The sequence below is a fragment of the Peromyscus maniculatus genome, chromosome 3, assembly GCF_049852395.1.
Source record: "Peromyscus maniculatus bairdii isolate BWxNUB_F1_BW_parent chromosome 3, HU_Pman_BW_mat_3.1, whole genome shotgun sequence".
Lineage (NCBI taxonomy): Eukaryota > Metazoa > Chordata > Mammalia > Rodentia > Cricetidae > Peromyscus > Peromyscus maniculatus.
Window position 1 is genome coordinate 8703649 of NC_134854.1, and position 23836 is coordinate 8727484.

Consider the following 23836-nt stretch of genomic DNA (forward strand, 5'->3'; position numbering starts at 1 on the left):
GAAACACGTCTCATTTATTACTATTATTTGCACGTATGTTACAATAATAGTCTAAGTTCTCTTTACAGCCAATTTTCCATAAATATTAAATTACCAAAAGTAATGGTATTTCCCAAGTTTTCAAAATGATCCTTAGATTTTTATATCATTTAGTAGAAAAATAAATGAGGCAACCACATTTATTAATTTAGGCAATGTTTCCCAATAAAAATGTAGAAATATTTAAATTTACATAATACAATACACGAACACAAAGTCAAAATCCACAATTACACACTCATAAAAAAATCTAAACACCATTTCAGAACAAGCAGTTTCTGTACAGGATTTACAGCCATCTAAGCACATGCTGAGTCTTCAGTGTGCTACAGAGTTCAGAGGCTCTGCTCGGATGTTCCCCAAGTCGAGTGCAGAGTCCGTCTCTTCATCAATTTCTCCAATGACTGCCCTATTATTAGTGTGGGAACAGACAAGAGTTAATTAAGTACATGCTGAAATAAACTTCCATACAATTCTAAAATCCCATGAACTACAGCATCTTCCAAACATGTGGCACTGAGAAGGTGCAGTAAGAGCGTAAGGTGGGAAGCAAATGCCATTTCATGACTCACTGAATTACCCTTGTAGTCACAGCACTGGAGAAACAATGTGAAGGCAGTATTAAGGAAAAAATATTCAAGAGATACTGCCATGTGTTTGAACATCGGCTCTTTGAAAACGAATGGTTGATCTGCTGCATTTACTTACAGTCAAACAAAAGCCCCCATGGGGGCAATTGCAAGCTAACAAAGAAAGACACTAATCCATTTACTTACAAACATTCTTAAAACTCCAGGTCTTTTTCATAAGCTCTTAAAAGCAGGTTATAGCCCCGGTAGGTTTAGGTAAATGTCCAATTTTGATTTCTTTGTATGTAGACATAGGAGGCACTCTAAAAATCAATGAGTCCATCACTCACAGTACAATGTTTCATCTGTTCTGCTGTGGTCAGAGGACAAGGGGCCCTCTGCTCTGGCTCATCCTTTACTACTCATGTTATAATTTCACCTAAAATTCATCTCCAGAGAACATTTTATAAATTATAAACCCAATTTCGATTAAGGAGAAATCTACCTATTTACCACATAGGTTTCAGGTAATGTTGTGAATAAAGCACATATTCTTTTTAAGATAAACTTACAGTATTCACTAATGAATTAAACTTACAGTCCATTAAATGAATTAAGTATCCCTTCTCCTATCATCTTACATATCCCTTCAAACCACCTAAAGTTACTAATATCTTTTGCTGTCCTGTAATCATATTTTGACTCTTCATAATAGTCTAGAAACATTTAAATTAAATTTCAATTTTAGCCACATAAGGCAGATTAGTCCTATAATCCCAATACTTGGGAAGAAGAATGAAGAAAGTCTGGGCTATAGAGCAAGTTCCAGGTCAGCCAAGTTTACCTATCAAAAAAAGAAAAAAACACCAAAGCAAACAAGCAAAAATATCAACAACAAAAAAAAAACCCAAACTCCAAAGTTCAAATTTAGTTCCTTGGTCACCAGGCACTTCTCAAATACTACATCTCCACAAAGCCAGTAGGTGTACTGCTCAGAACGGTTATAGCCTTTGTCAAATGGCCACCTCTAAGATATTCTCCACCTAGACTGTCAGTGTCCTCAATTCAAGACAACGGGTTTTTCATGGGACATGTTAAGTACATCCAGTTCACTAAAACGGTGACAGCTAAATGAGCCCAAATTATTTAAAATAGCCCAAACAGGAGATTTTTAAAGAGCTTTTCCAAGTTGTTAAGAAGCCTCTTCAAGAAAGAATTTGGTGCAAAGCAGGGCACTTGCGGGGCCTATCCAAGTCACTTTCCTATTAGCAACAAAACAGTGGTTTAGGATACACAGAGGCTGTGGTAATAGGTGGATCTAAAGTTCAACATCAGTCTAAGCAACTTAGAAAAGTCTGGTCTCAAAATGCAAAAAGTAAAGAGAGCTGGAGAGCACACATCAGTGGGAGACTGCATGTTATGCATGTACAAGACTCTACGTTCAAAGGCCAATTTTCAAATAAGTAATGAAGTCTCAGGAGGTAAATGTATGGTTTGTGAAGAAGACTTTAGTTGGTTCCTGAGGTCTCAACATAAAAATTATAAATTAAATGTAAGATAAACTGTATCTGCACAACAGACAAATGCACAATTCTATTACATATGGATAACATCATATAAGTTGATAAGTAAATGAACATGAAGTCTCAGGAGATAAATATCTGGTTTGTGAAGAGACCACTTTAACTGGTTCCTGAGGTATCTCACCATAAAAAGTATAAATTAAATACAAGATAAACTATATCTGCAAAACAGATAAATACACAATTCTATTAATGTATGGATAACATCATATAAATTGGGGAAAATCTCTCTTCCCTAATGCAAGCACACCAGTAGTGAAAATGTAACTTTACTCAAAACGACTTATTTTACTTACACATTGTCACCTCTCACGATGTATAATCCTAATACGACTTGTTCTACTCCTTGTGAAGAGCTGAACACCCTCTCATGGCTTTCATCCAAAATCAAATTAATGGTCTGGTCAAAACCTTTTAGTGTCCCCTGAAAAGAAAACATGCAAGAAAAAACAAAATGCTTTATGACGGGAAACACTTGTATCAGGAACCTGACTATGGTGCAGCTGCAAAGGACACCCAGGCACTAGCACTTCCAAGTAAGTAAACTCACACAGTCTAGGAACTAGCACTAAGAACACAAACTAAAACAGGACACATTTAAGATAAAATGATTTTTTTTTAACATTAATAATAAGGAGATGCACAAACCAGCCATACAATGGAACACTGTATGTTACTTCTTAGTGAAAGGCACTGGCTAAAGAAACACACTGCACAAATCACCTCCACTTTTCTTCACCTTGGAGATAGTATAGTGTTTTGTCCACTTCAAATTCGGGACCCGATGCTCCAGAAAATGATGCTTCAAGATTTCATGGATAGTAAACAGTAGATTCAGTATAGAAAAACAAGAGGAGCTCTAGAGCCAGATCACAAAGTAACCACACTATTTATTCTGCTGTAAACAATGCTTTCCAGAAATTAATCTATAAATACACACAAAATCACATGGTAGTTACAGCTAACATTTAGTATATCCTTGTTGCTAATATTGTGTCTTGTGTGTACATACTATTGAATTCTCTTAGTATCACAGTTGACATATATAGAGCTGAAATAATCAGAAACTTAAGTTGAAGGAAACAATCAGGAAAAATTATGTGGCTACAGAAAAACGTATATGAGGAATGGTGCTTAAGTTTCTGAATAAATAGTTTATTTTGGATTTGGGTGATTAATCTCTTGGGTCCACCATTAAACTCCCATGTTCTTAAAGCCATAATTATATAAAATCAGAATGGAATAAATAGAAACTTATAATCTGGGAATTGGGAAGAAAAACAAATTAGACTATTTACTATAGCAATTAGCAAATGGTGGTTACCATAAACCCCTAAAAAGGTCTTCTCGCCATCATTTTATATGCAAATATTTTGTCAGGTGACTATGTGATAAAGACAGAACTACTGAATGTAATGTAATGTTTCTGTTTAGCTTTTCTTCTATAAACATTTTCTAACGGAAATAAGAAATTTAAACATGAGGTTTTCAAAACTCAGCTATTTGCAAATTATCTGTTAATAGTAACAAACCTCTTACAGTGTTGAAACTAACATACTCCTAATTACTTATTATTAATGGCCCACAGTTCACAAATTTAAGACTGTCAACTCACCACTACTACAAACAAATAAAATCCTACATATTTTGTCCTTTATTAAGAACAAGCAAGGGACATAATCTTGGTTTTGGAATAAAACACAGTTTACAACACTACAGTTTTGTCACTTTGCTATACTGAATGTCTGGGAAAGTAACTCATTTTTTGTTTTTTGTTTCTTTTCTAAACTGGGTTCCTAATCTACAAAGTAAGTGGTAATCTTCACAAGGTTGTTTACACACTAAGTAACACACAAAATCCCTAGCACATGATACACATTTAGTTTATGGCAGTCTATCCCTTTGACTGGGATTGCTCACTAAGATGTTAAGAAGAATCAAAAGGATTAAGAAGAAAATAAAGGGACGGAAGAGATGGCTCAGTGGCTAAGAGCATATACTGTTCTTCCAAAGGACCCTTCCTGGTACAGAGTGTGGCTCACAACTGCCTGTAACTCCAGGTCCAGTGCACCTAACAAAGTCTTCTGGGCTCCATGTGTAGTGTAGCCCCACACACAAGGCAGACATTCACACAGACATACACACAAACATGAGTAAAAACAAATTGTTAAGAAAAAATAAACTGAAATCACAAATGAGAAAACATGGGATTAAATTACAGTCATGCAAGAAATATTTGAGAGACAGCAGATAAAGCAACGGTCCCAAAGATCATACCCTAGTGAAGTCACAGCTAACTTAGTTTCTGAAACTGCATTCACTGTTTTTGAAGAACAATGAAATCACTAAATACACATTTCTCAGATTGGATCTCCCCACTGTTAAGCAACCTATAGAAAGTATATGCATGTGTCAATCGTTAAAGATCTCTAAATTTAAAAAGGGGAGGGGGATGGAATGGAAATAAAACATCCAAGAAGAAAATGAGTCAGCTTATTAAACAGCTGTGCGTTTTGTATCACAGGCCTTCAAGGTTTATTAGAGAAGTTATACTGGCAATCAATAGACAAGGGTTTGTCAGCTGAATCACAGTAACACTAGAATCCAAGTTATACTGTGGTACCTGAACATCAGATCAGAAATGTTACTTACAAGCCTACAGGAAAGAGGAGAATAAAAATGCTACTCACCACAATCATTCTCCCATCAGAAGTGATAACAGCAACGGTTCCTGACAACTGAGTCAAGGGAAGTAGTTCTTAGAGATTACAAACTGAAAACTTACAGCCTGGTAAGGAAATGGTTTCAATTACTTAAAAAAGGAAAGGGAAAAAAAAAGTGGCAGAATTAAGATGGAACACAGCTCATGAGGGGGAAAACTTAAGTTTTTTAAAAAACTTATTTCAATTCTACCTTGAAAACAATCAAATGGAAGAAGAGTATAGTCTGTGACGTTTGACCCTGATTTAAAGAGCAATGGTTTCAGTCTATGACACTGAGCAAGACAATTCCTTGCTTTCTTAGACCCATTTCTTCACCTCTGAAATAAAAATCGGATGAGTGTTAACCAATGCTGCATCATTTCAAGCATGTTAAGACCCTTCTAGTCCAAGACGTGATCATAATTAATGCCACCAAGTACCAATATCCTTTGCTTCACTAAAGGCTCTTCTGTATTTAACTTTTGTTTCTTCTTTGTGCGTATGCTCGGTTCTGAAGCAGCAGTTCTCTTTTAAAATTTTATAAGGGCTTTGGAAAGCTACCTGCCTGTCATTAAACCCCACCACGACTACAAGCTTTCTTTCTATTCTATCGCATAGACACTTCAAGCGGAGGTAGGGGACCCGAAATTCAAATTTGAGAACCATCTTTCTATTTATGCTACCCCGGAACGAACAGCAAGCCTTCGAGAACCTACGAACTGACAGAACAGTTCATCTTAGTCCCGGTGTTGGAACACACAAGCCTTGCGGAATCGGGAGCAACCAACCGAAAAGCAGGAAAGTTCTGAGGACACTGGGATCTGTGATGGGGGAAAGAGTCCCGGGTCGGTCCGCATGACGCCGCCGGGCCCCGGGACCCCGAGTTCTCCCCACTGGGATCTGGGATGGGGGGAAAGAGTCCTGGGTCGGTCCGGATGACGCCGCCGCGCCCCGGGACCCCGAGTTCCCCCGCGCCGCCCGCCGCCCGCGCCCCCGGCCCCGGTCCCGCCGCGGCCTGGCAGCCGCCCGCCCGCGGATACGGTTGATGTAGTTCTCCAAGGCAGACGTCATGCTGCTGGGCCCGGAGGCTCCGGAACGGGAGCGGAACCGGCAGCGAGGAGACGAGACCACGGCCCGCCAGCAACAGGTACCGCTTCGCGCCCGCGGCTGGAGACAAAACTCGCGAGACTTCCCAGGCCTCAGCGGCAGCCAATCCGCAATTGAAAGGCGCCGGACGAACAGGAAGCGGGGCGGTGCTGACTAGGGCGCCTGCGCAGTGGGCTTCCGCTGGGCTTCCGGGCGGCGATCAGTAGGAGGAGCTGGACGAAGGCGGGGAGAGGCGGAAGTGAGGCGCTCTCCTGGAAGGTGGGCCGGGTGGAGCCGCGGGGAGGGCGGCAGCTCCGGGGAAGCACGGGGTAGTTACTGAGGTAGTGTGGGCAGACACGCTGTGCCGGAAGGTTTGCTCGGCGACCCGGGAGGAGAAGAGCGTCTTTGTTCTCCCAGGCAACGTAGATGCAGGGCGGAGGGGTCCAGCTCTCCCCAAGCGTGAGCCAAAAAGTCCAAAAGGGCAAATGGCGCAGTACAAAGTGAGCGTATTGTAACCACGTGATAGACATTGTTTTAGGAGAATCCACCTACTAAAAAAAAAAAATGCTTGTGTGTTCTGAATTTGGCTCTTCAAGTGTCACAAAGCAACCTTTAAAAGACGAATTCCACTTTAATCCCAGCACTCGGGAGGCAGAGCCAGGCGGATCTCTGTGAGTTCGAGGCCAGCCTGGGCTACCAAGTGAGCTCCAGGAAAGGCGCAAAGCTACGCAGAGAAACCCTGTCTCGAAAAACCAAAAAAAAAAAAAAAAAAAAAAAGACGAATTCCAAATAGGTAAAGGTGTATGAACCTCCCTTAAGAAATAAATGGTCTCCTTTCATTGATAGACGAGGCTTAGCTATTCCTGGGGTGGAACTCTATAGTTTAAGAAGTCTACATTGCCACTGTTAAGGAACCGATTGGAGGAAAGTGTAAAATAAGCGCCGGGCTGGGTTCTAATTCTGTCTTTGATCATTGATGTCCCTGTTGTAAGTCACTTAAACTCTTCTTGATCTGAGTTTTCTTAGATCCTGCCATAGCTGTATCTTTTGCAGATGTCTTGATGAAAGTAGAACACTCCCTGCTCCGCTGTGTCTGTCTGTCTGCCTGTCTCTCTCTCTCTCTCTCTCTCTCTCTCTCTCTCTCTCTCTCTCTCTCTCTCTCTCTCTCTCTCTCTCTCTCGTGTGTGTGTGTGTGTGTGTGTGTGTGTGTGTGTGTGTGTGTGTGTGTAAAACAGGAAGGACTTGCCCACCCTACACAAGTTCTCAAAAGTCTTGTATCAGTAAGCTACAACCAGCCTCCTCTGACCCCTCTCCCCCACTACAGTGTTAAAATTTTTTTCCCTGTGGTACTTTCAATTCACGATTGGAGATGAGGAATCTGCACAGTTAATAACGGGAAAAAAAGCAATCTTTCTTTAGTTGTTGTTGGGTTTAAATGTCTTTCTTAGCTGAAGAATTAAGGTTTTGGAATGCTTTCACTTTCTGTGCCTTGGTTTTACCATCTGGTTATTGGAGAAAATGACAGTTGTTGCGTCATCAAACTTGGAGAACTAAAAGAATTCCTTTAAAGCTTGCTATGCATACTCTATTACTATTCAAGAAAGTAGATTGCATCATAAGTAACTTTTTTCATCACCCCAAAACGTATGCTAACATTTTGTGTACTGTCTTATTTTCATTATAAGTGCTTTATGGAAGGGTGATATGTGATGTGTAAAAGTATTGGAAAGCTTAAAAAGAAAAAGAGATAAGACTTAAATTAGAACTTGAGGGAAAGTACAAATACACTTCAGGGAAATGGACTGGATATTATTATTTAGTGACAATATGGATGGAAGTTAAGCTGTCAGGAGTCCCAGTATGAGTTCCTGGTTCATTGCAGTAAGAATAGGAAGTAAAGGGACTAGCCAGCCGGAACATGGTAAACATGGCTCTAGTAAGCCTTGCCCTTCTCCCCTACTCCCTCTGCTGTAACACGAATCCTAAGAGATCTAATTAAATAAAAAAAAACACGAGCTAGATATCCGGGTTAAAACCTGAGAGAGATCAAAGGAATAGGGAAAGCCACAAGCCAGCCTCACCTTACTAACCCTCAGCTTCTAAAGAGACTTCCTTCCTGTATACCCACGCCTGTATGCCTTTCTGTTCTGCCAGCTCATTTGCTCTCTCTGTCCAGCTACATCACTTCCTCTTCCTTCCCAGCTCTTTCACTTCTTGTCCATCTGTACAGACCTCCATGGTTAACTAGTGTTGGAATTTAAGGTGTGTGCCACCATGCCTAGCTCTGTTCACAGTATGGCCTTGAACTCACAGAGATCCAGATGACTCCCTGTCTCCCAAATACCAGGATTAAAGGTGTGTGCTACCATTGTCTGACCTCTGTGTTTACTATAGTGGCTGGCTTTTTCCTCTGAACCTCAGATAAATTTTATTGGGAGACACAAATAAATATCACCACACTTTGCCTTGCTAAAAACCATTGGATTACATTCCTAAAGCCAGCCCCCAAGGTCCATTCCCATATTTGGCCAATTCTTCCTCCTGAGGTTGACTACCAATGTCCAACTATTAAAGTACTGAAGACCAGCAATCAAAAGCCCCCTTTGGCTCACCTAATTAACATGCCCAATTGAAATTAAGCACCCCATCCTAACACAGGGTTTATCCTATTGCCTTTGTAAACTGCCATTTTCCTATGGGCCACATCTGTCTCCTCTCTATCCTTTGTGCCCCCACTCCCCCTCCAACCCTGGGACAAATACCCCTACCCTCTCCATTGCCCTTTTCTCCCCACATCCCGTGTTCCTTTCCCTTCTTCCTTGTCCTCTATCTCCTGTCTTTGTCCCTTATCCCTGCCCTCTGTCCCTCTGGGGCAAACAAATCTCCTTTGTACTGGGAACTTGGTCTTGGGGTGTCTTGAGCTGATTTCAAGGTTCCCTACAGAATAGATAGAAAAAAAATGTGATCAGAAAACAGAGAGAAAGGAAAGTCTGTATCTGTATCTGACAATTTATGGGTAGCATGGTAATAGTTGATGAGGCAGAAGGATAGAAATAAAAGATAGGGGGCTGGAGAAATGGCTCAGAGGTTAAGAGCACTGACTGCTCTTCCAGAGGTCCTGAGTTCAATTCCCAGCACCCACATGGTGGCTCATAACTATCTGTAATGAGATATGGTGCCCTCTTCTGGCCTGCTGTCATATATGCTGTATACATAATAAATAAAAAAAATCTTTAAAAAAAAAAAAAAAGAAATAAAAGATAGGGCTGTTAAAGTAGACAAGCCTAACCTGTTAAACCATACAAATGTGTTACTCAATCAACAATATATAGACAATATTATTATTATTATTATCATTATTATTATTAGAAGTCACAGAACAACATTCAGAACTTAGTTATCTCTTTCTACCCAGGGACCACAAGAATCAAACTCTGTGTAAACACTTTGACCTGCTGAGCCATCTCCTCAGCCTCTACCCTGTGTTTTCAGCTGGTTTCTTTTCTGGCTTTTGCCGTCATGAAACATGTTGTTACTGTCAGAGCTGTTCTTTGATTGCAGTCAAGCTCTATTGGACAGCACTGCTATTGCTATTGTTGCCTATGAAAAGTCCTCAGTGATGTGGGAAAGTGACACACGTGACCTAGACAGAGGGTGCTTTATGACCCAGGGTGCTTAGACCTACACACTTCTGGCAGGTTCCTCAGATTCCAGGTTAGGACATTCACACAGCAGGAGAGGCAGACTCAACACTGGTCTCTTTCTGGTACATTTTGTCAGTTTCTTCCCTGTTACACATAAATGTTGCTCAGTTTCTCTGATGAGAGTTGGCAAATTACCATCTGATTTTTTTTTTTTTTTTTGGAAGCACATTTTGCTGCCACAAAGTCACAGCCATTAATATTTATGCTGTGTGTATCTGCTTTAGGGCGTCAGTAGCACAACTGAGTGATTCAAGGAGTTACGGTAAACCTAAAATATTTGCTAACTGGCATTGGGCAGAAAGTTTGAAGATCTTGCTTCTGACCAACAAATAAAAATTCTCAAGCTTTTATGGCTGTATTTCCAAACCCATTGCTCTGGTCTACCTCACTGCCATAATGCTCACTTCTAGCTGTGTTATTTCCTCCCTCTTCCCTTTCCTGTTACTGTCATTTCAATCAAGAACATGCAGATATTTTTCCAACTCAATTAATCATGTAATGACATTTTTCTCATGCATGAATATGATAGAAAATAATGATCTTTATTTTAGCATATGCTCCAGTAAACTAAATTAAAATCACAAATTGTATTGTAACAATGCAACGAATTGAAACAATTACTAGACTTTTAAAACACAAATAATTCAAATTAAAGACAGCTATTTGTAGGGATTATTAATCTTCATTTTTCCGGTATTCATCATCCAAGCTCTTCCTGTGTCTCTAAGGAATTCTCTGTAAGTTTAGGTGGGAGAAAAAGCTCAATGTATCATGCATCCATTTTCTTGCAATGACAGTCTTGGGTTGTGCTTAAGACTACTCTAGACTTTTACTTGGGGACTAGTGTTGCAAAACAACAAGGCATACAAGCGAGCTATTATACTATGCACATTAGTCTGGCAACAGCAAGTTCACAATATGATTTTAGGCTACAGCAAAGATTTCATTCAAAAGTGCTTAATGCTGTAAGTCATGACTCCATTTTTGTCCTTGTAGATCTGTCTTTTCCTGGGAATTAAACTTGTTTTCATGCTACAAAGCTTGTTTTACCCAGTGACAACATTAAAAGATCTCATGTGCTTCTTAAACTGTCCACAGAATCTTCTTGGAGCTTCTATAGAACAAAGATGCTTCATTCATAGGAGCCCTTAGCATTTTGTTCTTGTTTCATTCTCTTACATATGGCAAATGTCCATTTCTGAACCAGTCCCTTTGCTTAGGTCCAAGGATCCCTACGGAGTTTAACCTAGGAATAAAGGTCTGTCTACACAAACCACTTGACTGCTTTAAAAGGGGAATAGATGAGTTCTAAAGAAAATCAGACTCCTTTCTGTTGGAAATAAAGGGGAACAGAGGCTAAGGAGGGAGCCAACAAATACCTACTGTTATCTAAGACATATTTAAAACTAATGCAATATAGGTCTGTGCTGGCTAGTTTTATGTCAACTTCACACAAGCTAAAGTCATCTGAGAGAAGGGAGAAAAAGAAAGAGCTTCCATAAGATGAAGCTGTAAACAAGCCTGTAAAGCGTTTTCTTAATTAATGACTGAGGTAGGAGGGCCCAGCCCATTGTAGGTGAGGTTATCCTTAGGTTGTTGGCCCTGGGTTCTATAAAAAGCAGGCTGAGCAAGCCATGAGGAGCAACCAAGGAAGCAGCACTCCTCTGTGGCTTCTACAGAAGCTCCTGCATCCAGGTTCCTGCCCTGTTGAGGTTCCTGACCTGACTTCCTTCGGTGATGAACTGTGATGTGGAAGTGTAAGCCAGATAAACCCTTTCCTCCCCAAGTTGCTTTTGGCTATGGTGTTTCATCACACCAATAGTATCCCCAACTAGGACAAGGTCTAAGATTAAAATAGCAGGTGGAGGGGCTTGGACCTGCCTCGACTGAATGTATCAGGCTTTGCTGACTCCCCATAGGAGGCCTTAAATTTTTGGAAGAGAGAATGGGGGATGAGTTGGGGAGGAAGGCTGTGGGTAGCATGTGATGATATATTGTGTACACCAACAAAGCTTGCCTGGGGATCAGGACAGAGCCAGCCACTAAATTTGACATAGAGGTCAGGCAGTGGTGGCATACACTTTTAATCCTATCACTTGGGAGACAGAAATCCATCTGGATCTCTGTGAGTTCAAGGCCACACTGGGCTACATGAGAGCAACAGAACCAGGCACTGGTGACACATGCCATTAATCCCAGGAATTAATGTAGCAGGGCACAGAAAGGTATATAAGTTGTGAGGAAACAGGAACTCGCTCTCTTGAGGCTGAGAATTTTGCAGAAGTAAGCTAGTGGCTGGCTATTCTGTTTCTTTGATCTTTCAGCTTTCACCCCAATATCTGGCTCTGGGTTTTTTTTTTTATTACAAGACCTTTTAATATTCATGTTACATCTGGTGCCCAACGTTTGCTGCACAAATTCACAAAAAAAGCCACTTGCCTGTGGCCTTGCAGGCCCCATCTCAATCCTGAGCTGCAGATCCATATGGCTCAATCTTTCACTTCTCTAGTGGTGGGTTGTGGCCTCCCCTTGGATTCCCATCTCAGGCTGCTACTACACTAGGTAGCTGTCTTGAAACCAGCTTGGGCTTCTACTGTTCTATGCAGTTGGCAGAGTTGGTGAGTCAATTGAAATTTCTTAAAGGGAGAAATTAGTTAAAAGAGAATTTTTTTCCCACATTAAAAAATGGAGAACAATTTACAATGGAGGGTGTTTGGTCTCTGTTTGATAATGAAAGGACTAAGCAGATGCCATAACAGGCTGTCAGTCTTCTCTCAGAGACCAGGCCTCAATTTCAGTTTCCTGAGACTTGAGCAAGCAAGCCCTCATGGGAAGGCCATGAACAAAAGACATAGTCCTTGCAGTAGCTCCCTTTCTGCACATACACTGACTGCTCAAGTTTCAGCCAGCTGTTTACTGTCTGGGACCCCTCACCAACTTAGAGCTAGGTGCATGGGTCAATGTAAATGTGTGAGGCCAGCTAGCCTCCATGGCAGCTCAAGGACAATGCCTTGGACTTGTCCAGGCCTACCCAAAAATGATAACTGTAACCCCCAATCAGTAAATTCTAAGGTTACACACCCTCACCCAATCATAAGGTGACAAGGCTTATACCACTCTGCTTGTGGTTTTTCCTTTTAAAAAACCTTCACCCTGAGAGCTCAGGGCCATCCTCCTTTATCCACTGTGTCAGAGTTTTGGACACAGACCAAGCCCAGACTTGCTTGTTATCAATAAACCCCTGTGTGTTTTGCATCATATATCAGTTCTGTGATGATCTTGCTCGTGGGTCTTGAGATATGAGCACAACAATAACACATTAGGTGGTCTGAAAATGGAACAATTAAATGAGAGGATAATTAATGCAGATGGGATAGATGTAATGTCAGTTATAAATATTATTTGCTTGATCATTTGTTTTATGATTTAAAAAATTGGTTAATGTGAGTACCAAGATAAAACTTTCAGAAAAACTTGTTAAAATAGATCATAGAGTTATTCAGACACAGACAGAGGAATTTAAAGGTGAACCAATCTCAGCACTGCATTATAGGGTTACAGAGAAACAGCCTAAGGCTATCAAACAGCCAACTTTATTCTATCCAGTAACCATAAAGGAACTGCCAAATGCTCAAGGCTGTGTACAAGCTGATTGGACTCCTGGGCAAATGTTAGATTTGAGGACATTCAAAGAAGCTATAGTGTCATATGGTATGCATTCTTCATTCATGAAGCAAATGTTAAACTCATGGTCAACTTGTAATAGAATTATCCCTCAAGACTGGAAAGATTTGGTTACAGTGGTCTTAGAGGCTTGTCCCCAGTTACAATGGAGGACCTGGTGGAAAGATGAGGTTAAGACCATTGGACAATGATGTAGGGCTAGAGGGGTGGAAATTTCCCAAGACCAACTTCCTGGAGAAGGCAATTATGCTGATGTACAAAGACAATCTTTATATGATGACAGCACCATAATTTTATGCCAAATGGCAGCCTTAGGACAGAATTAAAGAAATAAGAAAGAGAATTGAGTCATTTACAAAAGTTATACAGGGCCCAAAAGAAACCTTCACTGATTTCTTACAAAGGCTGTCTTCTGAAGTAAATAGAATGATACCAAATTCAGAAGTGAGACAGATAATAATCAAATCTCTGGCATTTGAAAATGCTAATCCACAATGCAAAAGGGTAATTAGGCCATTAAAGGCAAGATCAGTACCCTTGGAGGAATAGATCCAATATACAATTAGTATTGAATCTCATGACCATGATGATGCTTGGATAGGAGAGATGATTTCCAGAGATTTAAAGGAAAACAGTAATGTCAGGTGTTTTAATTGTGGGTAAACAAGGTCACCTAAAAAGGGACTATAAACAGGGTGTTCCTACAAACAATGTTTTTTCAAGGAACAATAGCAATAGAATGCCCCTCCCTTCTGAAGATGTGGTAAAGGCAAACATTGGACTAACGAATGTAGATCAACAAGGGACAGACAAGGTAATCCTTTGCCTTTGCTGTCGGGGAAACTCTCTGATGGTCCTTTCGTAGGCACCCATGACAAATTTGGTTCAGTCCTTTCCTGCCATCATGGAAGAAACCCCTTCCCAGAGCAAGTAAAGAACCTAATGCTTATTGTAAAAAACCATACTGCACTGGATGATAGAACAGCTTTAGAAAATAAAACAAAAATTTAAGGAGAAACTATAAATCAAAATTGATAAAGATTAGATTTGGAAACTCCCCAAAGTTAAAGTTGGGGAAAGGTTTTGTTTTTGTCTTTCTGGGAATAAAAACAACCATCTTAAAGAATTTAAAGACCTTTAGACAAATAAGCATCCAAAGAAGAAGAGAGAACTACCCAGAAAAAAATTACCAAAACAAGGAATTACCTGACCTAATGCAATCTCTGAAGTGTCAATGATAGGACCCCACAGCAATAATTCCATCAGGATGATGATAATACCACTAAGATGACAAACACCACCCAAAGATCAGTTTTGAAGCACAGACTTCTCAGGACAATTTCCAGATGGCTAGCTGAGATGATCCAGCCTCACAGACTACTTGAACAAGGACTTGATACAAGCTCTGAGTTTTCCCGTTATGCAGAGACTGGACAACAAATGATGCAGCTAACTCTCCCAGGACTTGACAATTAATCCCCCAAAATTCTTTTCAGTATCCCCTAAAGATGCCTTTACCCCAAGACAGCAGGAAGTAATTTTAGCAACATGACACTCACATTCCCAAGAGGTGGGGTGGGTGGTTTTTGGTTATTCAATGGGTTATGGATAATTGTCATTGTTTAGGATGGTTGGTTACAAGTTGTTAACTGTTAATGGTCAGGAAAAAAGCTAAGCAAAGGAAATTAGATTTGGGGTTCTTCTTTGAAAAAAAATAAGAAAAGAAAAAAGAAGATATAGATAAGAGGTAGATTATTGAATCTGCTCTGAAAAAAAGATAAAGAAATGATGGATAAAGGGTATATTATTGGATCTACTTTTAAAAGGCAACTACTAGTTTTCAATATTTTACATTGGATTGGATTTTTGTATATTCTATCAATCTGTAGTTGCAGTATCCCTAAAAACTCCATGTCTCGTGGCTCACATTTCCCAACTTTGGCAACACCACCACTTTACTTATGTGTGCTTTAATGCAAACTCTTAAATATTGTTTTATGTCATATTAAAATACTTTGTAGTTTGAAGCTTTTCCCTTAAGGGAAAAGATTTTTGCTTACGTCATTTAGTTAATATGAAGATTCAATATTTTTTGGGGGACAGGTCTCACACTATAGTCTAGATTGGCCTTGAACTCAACAGCAATAACCCTGCATTAGACTCTCATGTGTGGGGATTGAATGTATAAACCATCATAGCCAGCTGAAACCTCAATTTTTGAAGAAAAAAAATGTGTAGTTATTTGAGTACCTACCTAGATTGAATTAAAGTATCAAACAAATTGAACATTTCTTATTTAGACTAGCTCTCTCTGTGTGTGTGTGTGTGTGTGTATGTTAGTCAGCTTTATCTATATGTAACAAAATACTTGAGACCAACAACATTAAAAAGAGGATGGATTTCTTTCATCTGCCACTTTCAAAGGTGTCAGCCTACTGTCATTTGGCCATGTTGCTTTAGGGCTGTGGCAGCATAATCCTCCACAATAGAAACACCTTTTAAGAGAGGCTGCTCACCATATTGCCAAGAAACAGAGAAAAAAATGCTAGAGTGCCACTATCCCCTTCTGAAACCCCTTCTTTGACCAAACATCCTTCCCACTGGGTCTCACTTTCTAAAAGCTCCTCACTTCTAAATTGCTCCACATGATTCTTTGGGGCAGTCAAGACGCAAACCTAACACTCTCTTCACTTTCATGTATTGTCAACTTTTTTTTTTTTAATGAGCCATTTGCTGTCACTGCCTCACAACTTTGATGCCAAGTTCTTTCTCCCCACTCCACCCCCTACCATCTGCTTCCCATTAATATGCTGAAACATTCCCAGGTTTCTTACTGATGCTAGAAAGAGTTGCTTAATCCTCATTCTGACTTGTGGCACTGGATGGTGCATTGTGTGCTCTACTTTTAATAGATACAATCTCCCTTCTCTAATGACTAGGAGCAGTGTGGTATTTTATTCCTGACAGTTTATAGTCCTCTCTTTTTTAGTGCCATCGGCCTGCAGAAGCTTTTTACAGAAAGGAAGGAAGGAAGAAAGGAAGGAAGGAAGGAAGGAAGGAAGGAAGGAAGGGAGGGAGGGAGGGAGGGAGGGAGGGAGGGAGGGAGGGAGGAAGGAAGGAAGGAAGGACGAAAGGAAGGAAGGAAGGAAGGAAGAAAGGAAGGAAGGAAGGAGGAAGGAAGGAAGGAAAGCAGTGTTGTGGAATATTTAACTGTGTAAAGATGTGTTATATTTATTTATGCTGCATAATGTTACTTTGACTGTAAAGGTGTATTACTTTTGTTTTTGTTTATGCTGCATTTGTTTAACAATGTAAAGATGTGTTACATTTGTTTCACCTTCTGTCTAAGGCACCTGATTGGTCTAATAAAGAGCTGAATGGCCAATAGCTTGGCAGAAAAAGGATACATGGGGCTGGTGGGCAGAGAGCATAAGAAGGAGGAAAAATCTAGGCTCAAAACAAGAAGAAGGAAAGAAAAGAATGCAGAGAAGGAGAGGGACATGCCTGAGGCCAGAAGCCAGGCATCTAACAGCCAGATATGAGAAGCAGTGAAAGTGAGAATACACAGAAGGAAAGAAAAGTAAAAACCCTGGGGCAAAAGGCAGATGAAGAGAAACAGGATAATTTAAGTTAAAAAGAGCTACCCAGAAACAAGCCAAAGCCAGGCCAAGTATTCAAAACTAATAATAAGTCTCCATGTCATGATTTGGGAGCTGGTTGGTAGCCTAAAAGAAAAAGCCTGGTACAAAATAGAACATGACAGCTCAAGCTAACCCCCTTCCTATTCTCTCTATTACTGCTGCTCTAAAGTTGTATTGCCATTTCCATAGTGTGTGTGTGTGTGTGTGTGTGTGTGTGTGTGTGTGTGTGTGTGTAACATATTCCTTTGTTTTTACTTGTAGTCCCAGGTAGCAGTGCAGGGCACTCGGGTTGGCATGAGCCCTACAGAAGTGAGGCCCTCAGACACCAACATGGCCCCACGTGGCAGCCCAGACGACCACATCAGCATGGTCTTCAATAGTCTCAGGAGCTATGGACATCAACATAGACCCTGATACAGCAAGGCCATGGACCCAGATATGGCCCTCAGCCACAGCCCTGGTATAGATGCTACCATGGCCCCAGTTGGCAATACTGGCCACCCAAATCAGCCGAGCATTAGTAGGGGTACAGCCCTCAGACACCAACATGGCCATAGGTTACAGCCCAGACCCCAGTCATCTTCATGGCCCCTAGAGGCAACATGGGCCAGGGACACCAACACAGCCCCCCAGCTGCAGCTTGGGCCAAGTTGTCACCATGGCCTCAGGTTGCTGTGCAGGGCAACCAGATTGGCATGGCCTCCATGGCAGCATGGCCCTCAGACACCAACACAACCCAGGTGGCAGCCCAGACCACAGGCTCCTGCACATCCCCCAGTGATAACAGGAGGGACAGACAACAACACAAGCCCCCTTGGCTGCTCCATACTCCCAGACCTAGGCCTGGCCCTTGACCATAGCCCAGGCCTAGACATCACCCTGGACTCAGGTACCTAGCAAGCCATTTACATCAGCCTCACCTCTCTAGGGATACCTCTCTCCCCAGCCCAGGAACCATTCTGCCTCTCCCTCTCTTCCACCTCCCCACCCTGTATACTCTCACCACAATGGTACCTGACCACTCAATACCAGGACTTTTTCTTGGGTCACAGGTTGCACTTGGTTGAGTCCTGCCCACCCCAGCCACAAAGCCTGGCATGGAACTGTTGCTTTGCCTCTCTCTCATACCTGGGCCTAGAAACCTTGGGTGGCACTTGGTTTGATGGTGCCCAACTGCCCAGTTGATTGTATCCCCATCCAGACCAACATATCTGTGGGGGGACCATCTGTGTCCTCCACAAATTCCCAAGTTCTGTATTTCTGAATAAGGATATGCTCTCTGTTTTTGTTTGTTATTTTGTTCATTTGTCTGTGGTTCAAATTTTGCTTGTCTTATAAATCTAAGAATTTTCAAGTCTGGAGTTTATTGATTAAATTTCTTCTTTCTTGGTTGCCCCATCTCCATTCACTGACAGTCATGAAAGAAAATCCAATTGGTGTAAAGAGAAATTAAAACTACACAGGTGTATGATGGGTCCACCCACAGAGTTGTCTTGGTGACACGAGTTTTGGAGCCAGCTGTGCTTGGACCCACTTCTTTCCTTTGTTGTTTTATTTATTGCAGTTGTTTTCACTCTTTAAGTCAATATTCCTTTTCATGCTTAAGCTATTTGTAATATGGTAGAGAAAAACACTCAGATTCCATGTTACTTAGTTGAAGCCTGAATTCATGTACAGGAAGCTAGATGAAGCCTATACCTAGAATTAGTTAGCACTCTGTATGACCATTAATATCATGACAGAAAGTTTAAATGTGTGTATCTATATTAATCTTGTAAATTTTGAGATAATATTTATACCTTAAGAAAAGTTTTCTTTTCTTTTTCCAGAGCTGAGGACTGAACCCAGGGCCTTGCGCTTGCTAGGCAAGCACTCTACCACTGAACTAAGTCCCCAATCCCAAGAAAAGTTTTAAAGAGCCAAAATAAAACCAAAGGATTATGAGATAGTGGCAATAACCTTGTTTTTTCTTCTGTCCCATACCAGGTGGCTCTTCTGACTTAAAATAGAAATTTTGGATTTTCCTTTAACAAGCATGCTTGGATTGAGAAAAGACGAGAACCATGCTCCAACTCCAAAGCCAGCTTTAATTTTCAATTGAATTGGGACTACAAAAAGACCATTGCCTTATATGTCTGTAGAGAACAGCAGAAACAAAAATTTGGGAAGATTTATGAAATTTTATCCTGTTGGAAGCATGTTATACCATTAGGCCAATTTATTCTTTTTCTTGGGACATTTTCTCTGGATGATTTGGCCTTTTTCAAATGTCTCATTTGTCCAGTGGTCTTCAGATTCCTTAGTTGGATGCTTTTATTCTCCTAGAAATAAAAAAAGAAAACCCTGCCACAACTCTGACTTTGGGTAGTTTCCCTTTTCGTCAGGTTATATCTGATCAAATGAAAGGCAATTGTTAGTCCTATAAGTGAGTTCAGATTGAATGGCCATGTGTTTGGTGAACTATTGCCTCTCATAATCAATAGGGCTCTCCTGTTCAAATCCAATATTTAGCAATTTTTAGTGGTATCCACAGCTTTTCTTCTCCTGTGGAAACAAAAGCAAAATGTCTTCCCCAACATAACACATATACTGGCTTCCATTCTGAGGTCAACACATCTTTAAAATATATAGGCTGATTTAATTCTGCAGGTTTTTTTTTTTCTATTATCCAATATCTCTACACAGCTGTTGTTCCTTTAGACTAACATTTTAAAAATTTAAAGTTAATAAAACATTGTGTAATCTATCTCTGGGGGTTGTTATTACCCCTGTCTGTTTATTAAGCATATCTTCTAAAGTGCAATTAGATCTTTCTATAACTGCTTGTCCTACAGGATTGTGTGGTATACCTGTAATATCTTTATGTTGTAATATGCAGAAAACTGTTTCATTTTACTAGAGACATATTCTAGAGTGTTCTTAGTTTTCACTTGTACAGGTATTCCCATAATGGCCATAACTTCTAGTAAATATATAATTATAGAATCAGCCTTTTCAGAACTCAAAGCAGTTGCCCATTGAATTTCTGAATATGTATCTATGGTATAGTGCACATACTTTAATTTTCCAAACTCTGCAAAATGAAACACATCCATTTGCCACATTTTGTTTCTTTGGGTTATTTTGTGCTGCTAATGTAGTTTAGTTCTTAGTAAAGAACAAGTAGGATATTCCTTACAATTTCCTTGGTTTGTTGCCAAGTGATAGAAAAATCTTTCTTTAAACCTTTATTATTAACATAGAGTTTCTTATGAAATTCTGGGGCTTCTAGCACTTTTTCTGCCAATAGCTGATCAATTTCATAATTACCTTCTGTTAGAGGGCCTGGTAGACCTGTATGGGATCTGATATGTGTTATATACAAGGGATGGTTTCTATTTCTGATTACTTTTGTAGTTGAATCAATTTCAAAATTAAATCTGAATCATCTGGAATAAGTTCAATAGTTTCAATATATAAAACAATTCTTTTTGCATATTGAGAGTCAGTAACTGTGATAGCTATTATTGATTGTCAACTTGCCTATATCTGGAATGAACTATATATAATCCAGAAATGGAGAGCACACCTGTGATCCTGATTGTGAGGTAGGAAGACAACATGCCTTTGATCCAGATCTTGAGGCTGGATGATACATACCTTTAATCTGGGCCACACATTCTGTTGGAAGTCTGTATAAGGACAATAGAAGAAGGAAGGATATGTTCATTATCTGATTGCCCACACCTCCATCAGCACATCCATTCCTTCTTCAAGATCCCAGAAGACCAGCTGAGACACCAAGCCTCATGGGACTGAGCAGCTACTAGATTCTTGGACTTTCCATTCACTGCTAGCCATTGTTGGACTATAATGTGTTTGTGATGGTACATGAGATGTTAATGAACTGAATCTTTGAAACTGTAAGCCATCATCTCAATGAAATGTTTCTTTGTAAGAGTTGCTGTGGTCATGGTGTCTCATCACAGCAATAATAAACCCTAACTAAGACAGTAACTATATTAAGAGGTTCTGGAAAATCTAATAATATCATGAGAATAGCATATAATTCTGACTTTTGAAGAGAATCATAAGAATTTTGAGCCACTTTTAAATTTCCTGACTTATAATGTGCCTTTCCAGATTTATTTACATCAGTATAGAATTTAAAGACTCTAAAAATTGGTGTTTATTGTACAATATGAGGAAGGATCCAAGTAGTTCTCTTTATAAACTGAAGTCTCTTGATTTTTTTAATTTCTCCCAAAAATCACTGCAATCTTTTTACCAATATTCATTTTCTGTCCATAATGAGGCAAATTCAGCATTAGTGAAAGGCACCATAATTTCTGCTGGGTCTATTCCTGCTAATTGATGAAGTCTTAATTTGCATTTCAAAATCGATTAAGAAAACTTTTCTGTATAGGTCTTTAATTTTTTACTCTCTTTGTGTGGCAAAATATACCCATTCTAAGATATTATCTTCTCTCTGCATAAGAATTCCTGTAAGAGAATGCACTGAAGGTAGTGTGACCAGGATACAATCAAGCTCTGGATCCAAGTGATCCACATATGCATCCTGTAATTTCTCTTTTACCAAAGACAATTCTCTTTCAGCCTCAGCTGATAATTTTCTTGGACTATTTAATTCCTTATCACCTTGTAATGTTTGGAATAAACTACATAGTTCTTGAGTTGTCTACAATGCAATTGTGGTCCTTAGCCAGTTAATATCTCCCAGAAATTTTTGAAAATCATTAAGAGTTCACAACTAATCTCTCCTGACTTGTACTTTCTGTGGTTAAAATTTTTGTAAACCTATCTTATATCCTAGATAATTAATAGAATCTCCTCTTTGTATTTTTTTTTTCAGGAGCAATTTGTAATCCCCAACAAAGCAAATTTTTCTTTATTTCTTCAAACATTTTTTCTTAGTTATCTAAGCCTGAATCAACTAGTAAAATATCATCCATATAATGGTAAATTATAGATTGAGGAAACCATTTACAAATTAGTTCCAATGGTTGTTGTACAAAATTTTGACACAAGGTGGGGCTGTTTAACATTCCTTGTGGGAGAACTTTCCACTGATATCTTTCAATAGACTGGGAATTAATATAAGTAGGCACTGTGAAGGCAAATTTTTCTTTATCCTGTTCTTGTAAAGGTATGGTAAAAAGCAGTCTTTTAAATCAATCATTATAATAGACTATTCTTTATGTAATAAAGAAGGCAAGGGACTTCCAGGCTATAAAGAACTCATTGGCTGGATCACCATATTAATAGCTCTTAGATCTGTTACCATTCTCCATTTTCCAGATTTTTTTTTAATGACAAATGTAGATGTAATGGTCTTATTAAATAAGAAACACAGAGCCAGATGCAGAGTTAAAAGCCCAAGAGGTCAGAGCAGTAACTAAGAGCTGAGACTAAAACTACCTTCTTACCCCTCCTGCCACTGCCATCCTTTCCCTGAGAAAAGAGAGCTACTTCCTGTGTGTCTGTCTTTTTATTGACTTTCTGTTCTGCCTTCTCATTGGTTGTAAACCCAACCACATGACCTCCTCATCACTGCCTGTCTATACAGACCTCCAGGTCTCTATGTTTGGTATTGAGATTAAAGGCGTGTGTCTCCAAGCTGCCTATGTCCTTGAACACACAGACTCTGCCTGCCATGTGATCAGATTAAGGGTGTGTGCCACCACTACCCAGCTTGTGCTATGGCTTGCTGTGGGGACCTGCCCCACTGGGAACTTAGGTCACCTGTGAAGAGGTGGCCTGGAACCTAGGAAAGGCAAGTTCGTGCCACTCACCCATTTCCCATCCTTCCTCTTACTGGGAGACAATCAGACACAGCGAGGAGTCAAGTCAAGCAAGAACTCGTTTATTGATAGGCAGTAAGCTTCTTTTATATCAGAAAACCTCAGAACCCTAGGAGGGGGTGAAGAAACAAACCAATCATTTTAAAGGGCACCCTATTTACAAGTTGTTTATGTCCTCACACTATCTCTTGTTTTTTAGTATCTTATCTTAGCATAAATAACTTGAGCTAACTTCCTTCCTCACCTTACTCTCTGCATAAACACCTTAAAGCTTAAGCTCTATTTATCTGAATTTCTCTTGGCACCCTCTTTGCAGCCCATGTGTGCCCCACAGCTTGCTATTGGCTCTGACCCCCAGGCAACTTTATTTGTTAACATACAAATAAAATCACATTTCAGCACAAATGAAATATCACCATAGACAAATATAGGAGAATTCCAAGAACTGGTAAATTCTTCAACATCCACAGCTCTTCACTGCTGGCTATCTCTCTGTCCCCATTAAGTATGATATCTTTAAGTATACATGCTGTATATTTTCTATATGTGTACTATAATTATATACCATACATGTACACTTTCTCTGTGTATAATAATTCACTTAGAAATACGAAGTAACATTTTATATTATACTAAACATAGTGATATAGTTCATAAAAACACAAAGTCATTTTAATAATGAAAAAAATTCTTCAATATACTGAGTATTTTTCTCTGATGTCAAAGGCTATTGTTACACCCATACAGGTTTATCAGTTAACCATTTTAAAGGTAGGGCTGTTGATACCTTTGATAGATCAAGGGCTGTTGTGCCTTGTTTATGTACAACCTGAAAGTTCCGTGACTGTTCTTGATAATACATTTTTAATATTTTCCTCAGAAACATATGTTAGTTTATGCTTTGTCTGTGAGACTGAAGGAATGTTAATCTGGGTTTTCCATTGTAACAAATCACATTCCCATACATGTGTTGCTGCTAGCTACATATGGTTTTAATTTTCCTATCAATCCTTCTGGGCCTATACGC

The 23836-nt window shown here is 39.8% G+C and overlaps 2 protein-coding genes and 1 long non-coding RNA gene across 3 annotated transcripts; 1 reads left to right on the forward strand and 2 right to left on the reverse strand.

Moving 5' to 3' along the window:
- Positions 1-6091, reverse strand: Lsm8 (LSM8 homolog, U6 small nuclear RNA associated). The gene is made up of 4 exons (XM_042272821.1): positions 5934-6091; positions 4882-4922; positions 2488-2615; positions 1-448 (listed from the first exon to the last, which is right to left on the reverse strand). The coding sequence occupies exons 1-4, from the start codon at positions 5962-5964 to the stop codon at positions 358-360; spliced, it is 291 nt and encodes a 96-aa protein (XP_042128755.1). The 5' UTR covers positions 5965-6091; the 3' UTR covers positions 1-357.
- A 1-nt stretch (position 6092) lies between these two features.
- LOC143272261 (uncharacterized) lies at positions 6093-9527 on the reverse strand. Its single transcript, XM_076566169.1, has 2 exons — positions 9432-9527; positions 6093-6530 (listed from the first exon to the last, which is right to left on the reverse strand). The coding sequence occupies exon 2, from the start codon at positions 6507-6509 to the stop codon at positions 6093-6095; it is 417 nt and encodes a 138-aa protein (XP_076422284.1). The 5' UTR covers positions 6510-6530; positions 9432-9527.
- LOC143272262 (uncharacterized) lies at positions 6106-21009 on the forward strand. The gene is made up of 2 exons (XR_013049667.1): positions 6106-6258; positions 18995-21009. It is a non-coding gene; the product is annotated as an uncharacterized LOC143272262 (long non-coding RNA).
- Positions 21010-23836: the final 2827 nt, after the last annotated feature.

Excerpts from the sequence above, each read along its gene's own strand:
- Lsm8 (XM_042272821.1), bottom strand. The coding sequence starts at position 5,964 with ATGACGTCTGCCTTGGAGAACTACATCAACC. Across the intron at positions 4,923-5,933 it reads CTTGGAGAACTACATCAACC|GAACCGTTGCTGTTATCACT; the intron begins GTATCCGCGGGC and ends CTCAGTTGTCAG. Across the intron at positions 2,616-4,881 it reads CTGATGGGAGAATGATTGTG|GGGACACTAAAAGGTTTTGA; the intron begins GTGAGTAGCATT and ends TTTTCTTTTCAG.
- LOC143272261 (XM_076566169.1), bottom strand. The coding sequence starts at position 6,509 with ATGTCTATCACGTGGTTACAATACGCTCACTTTGTACTGCGCCATTTG.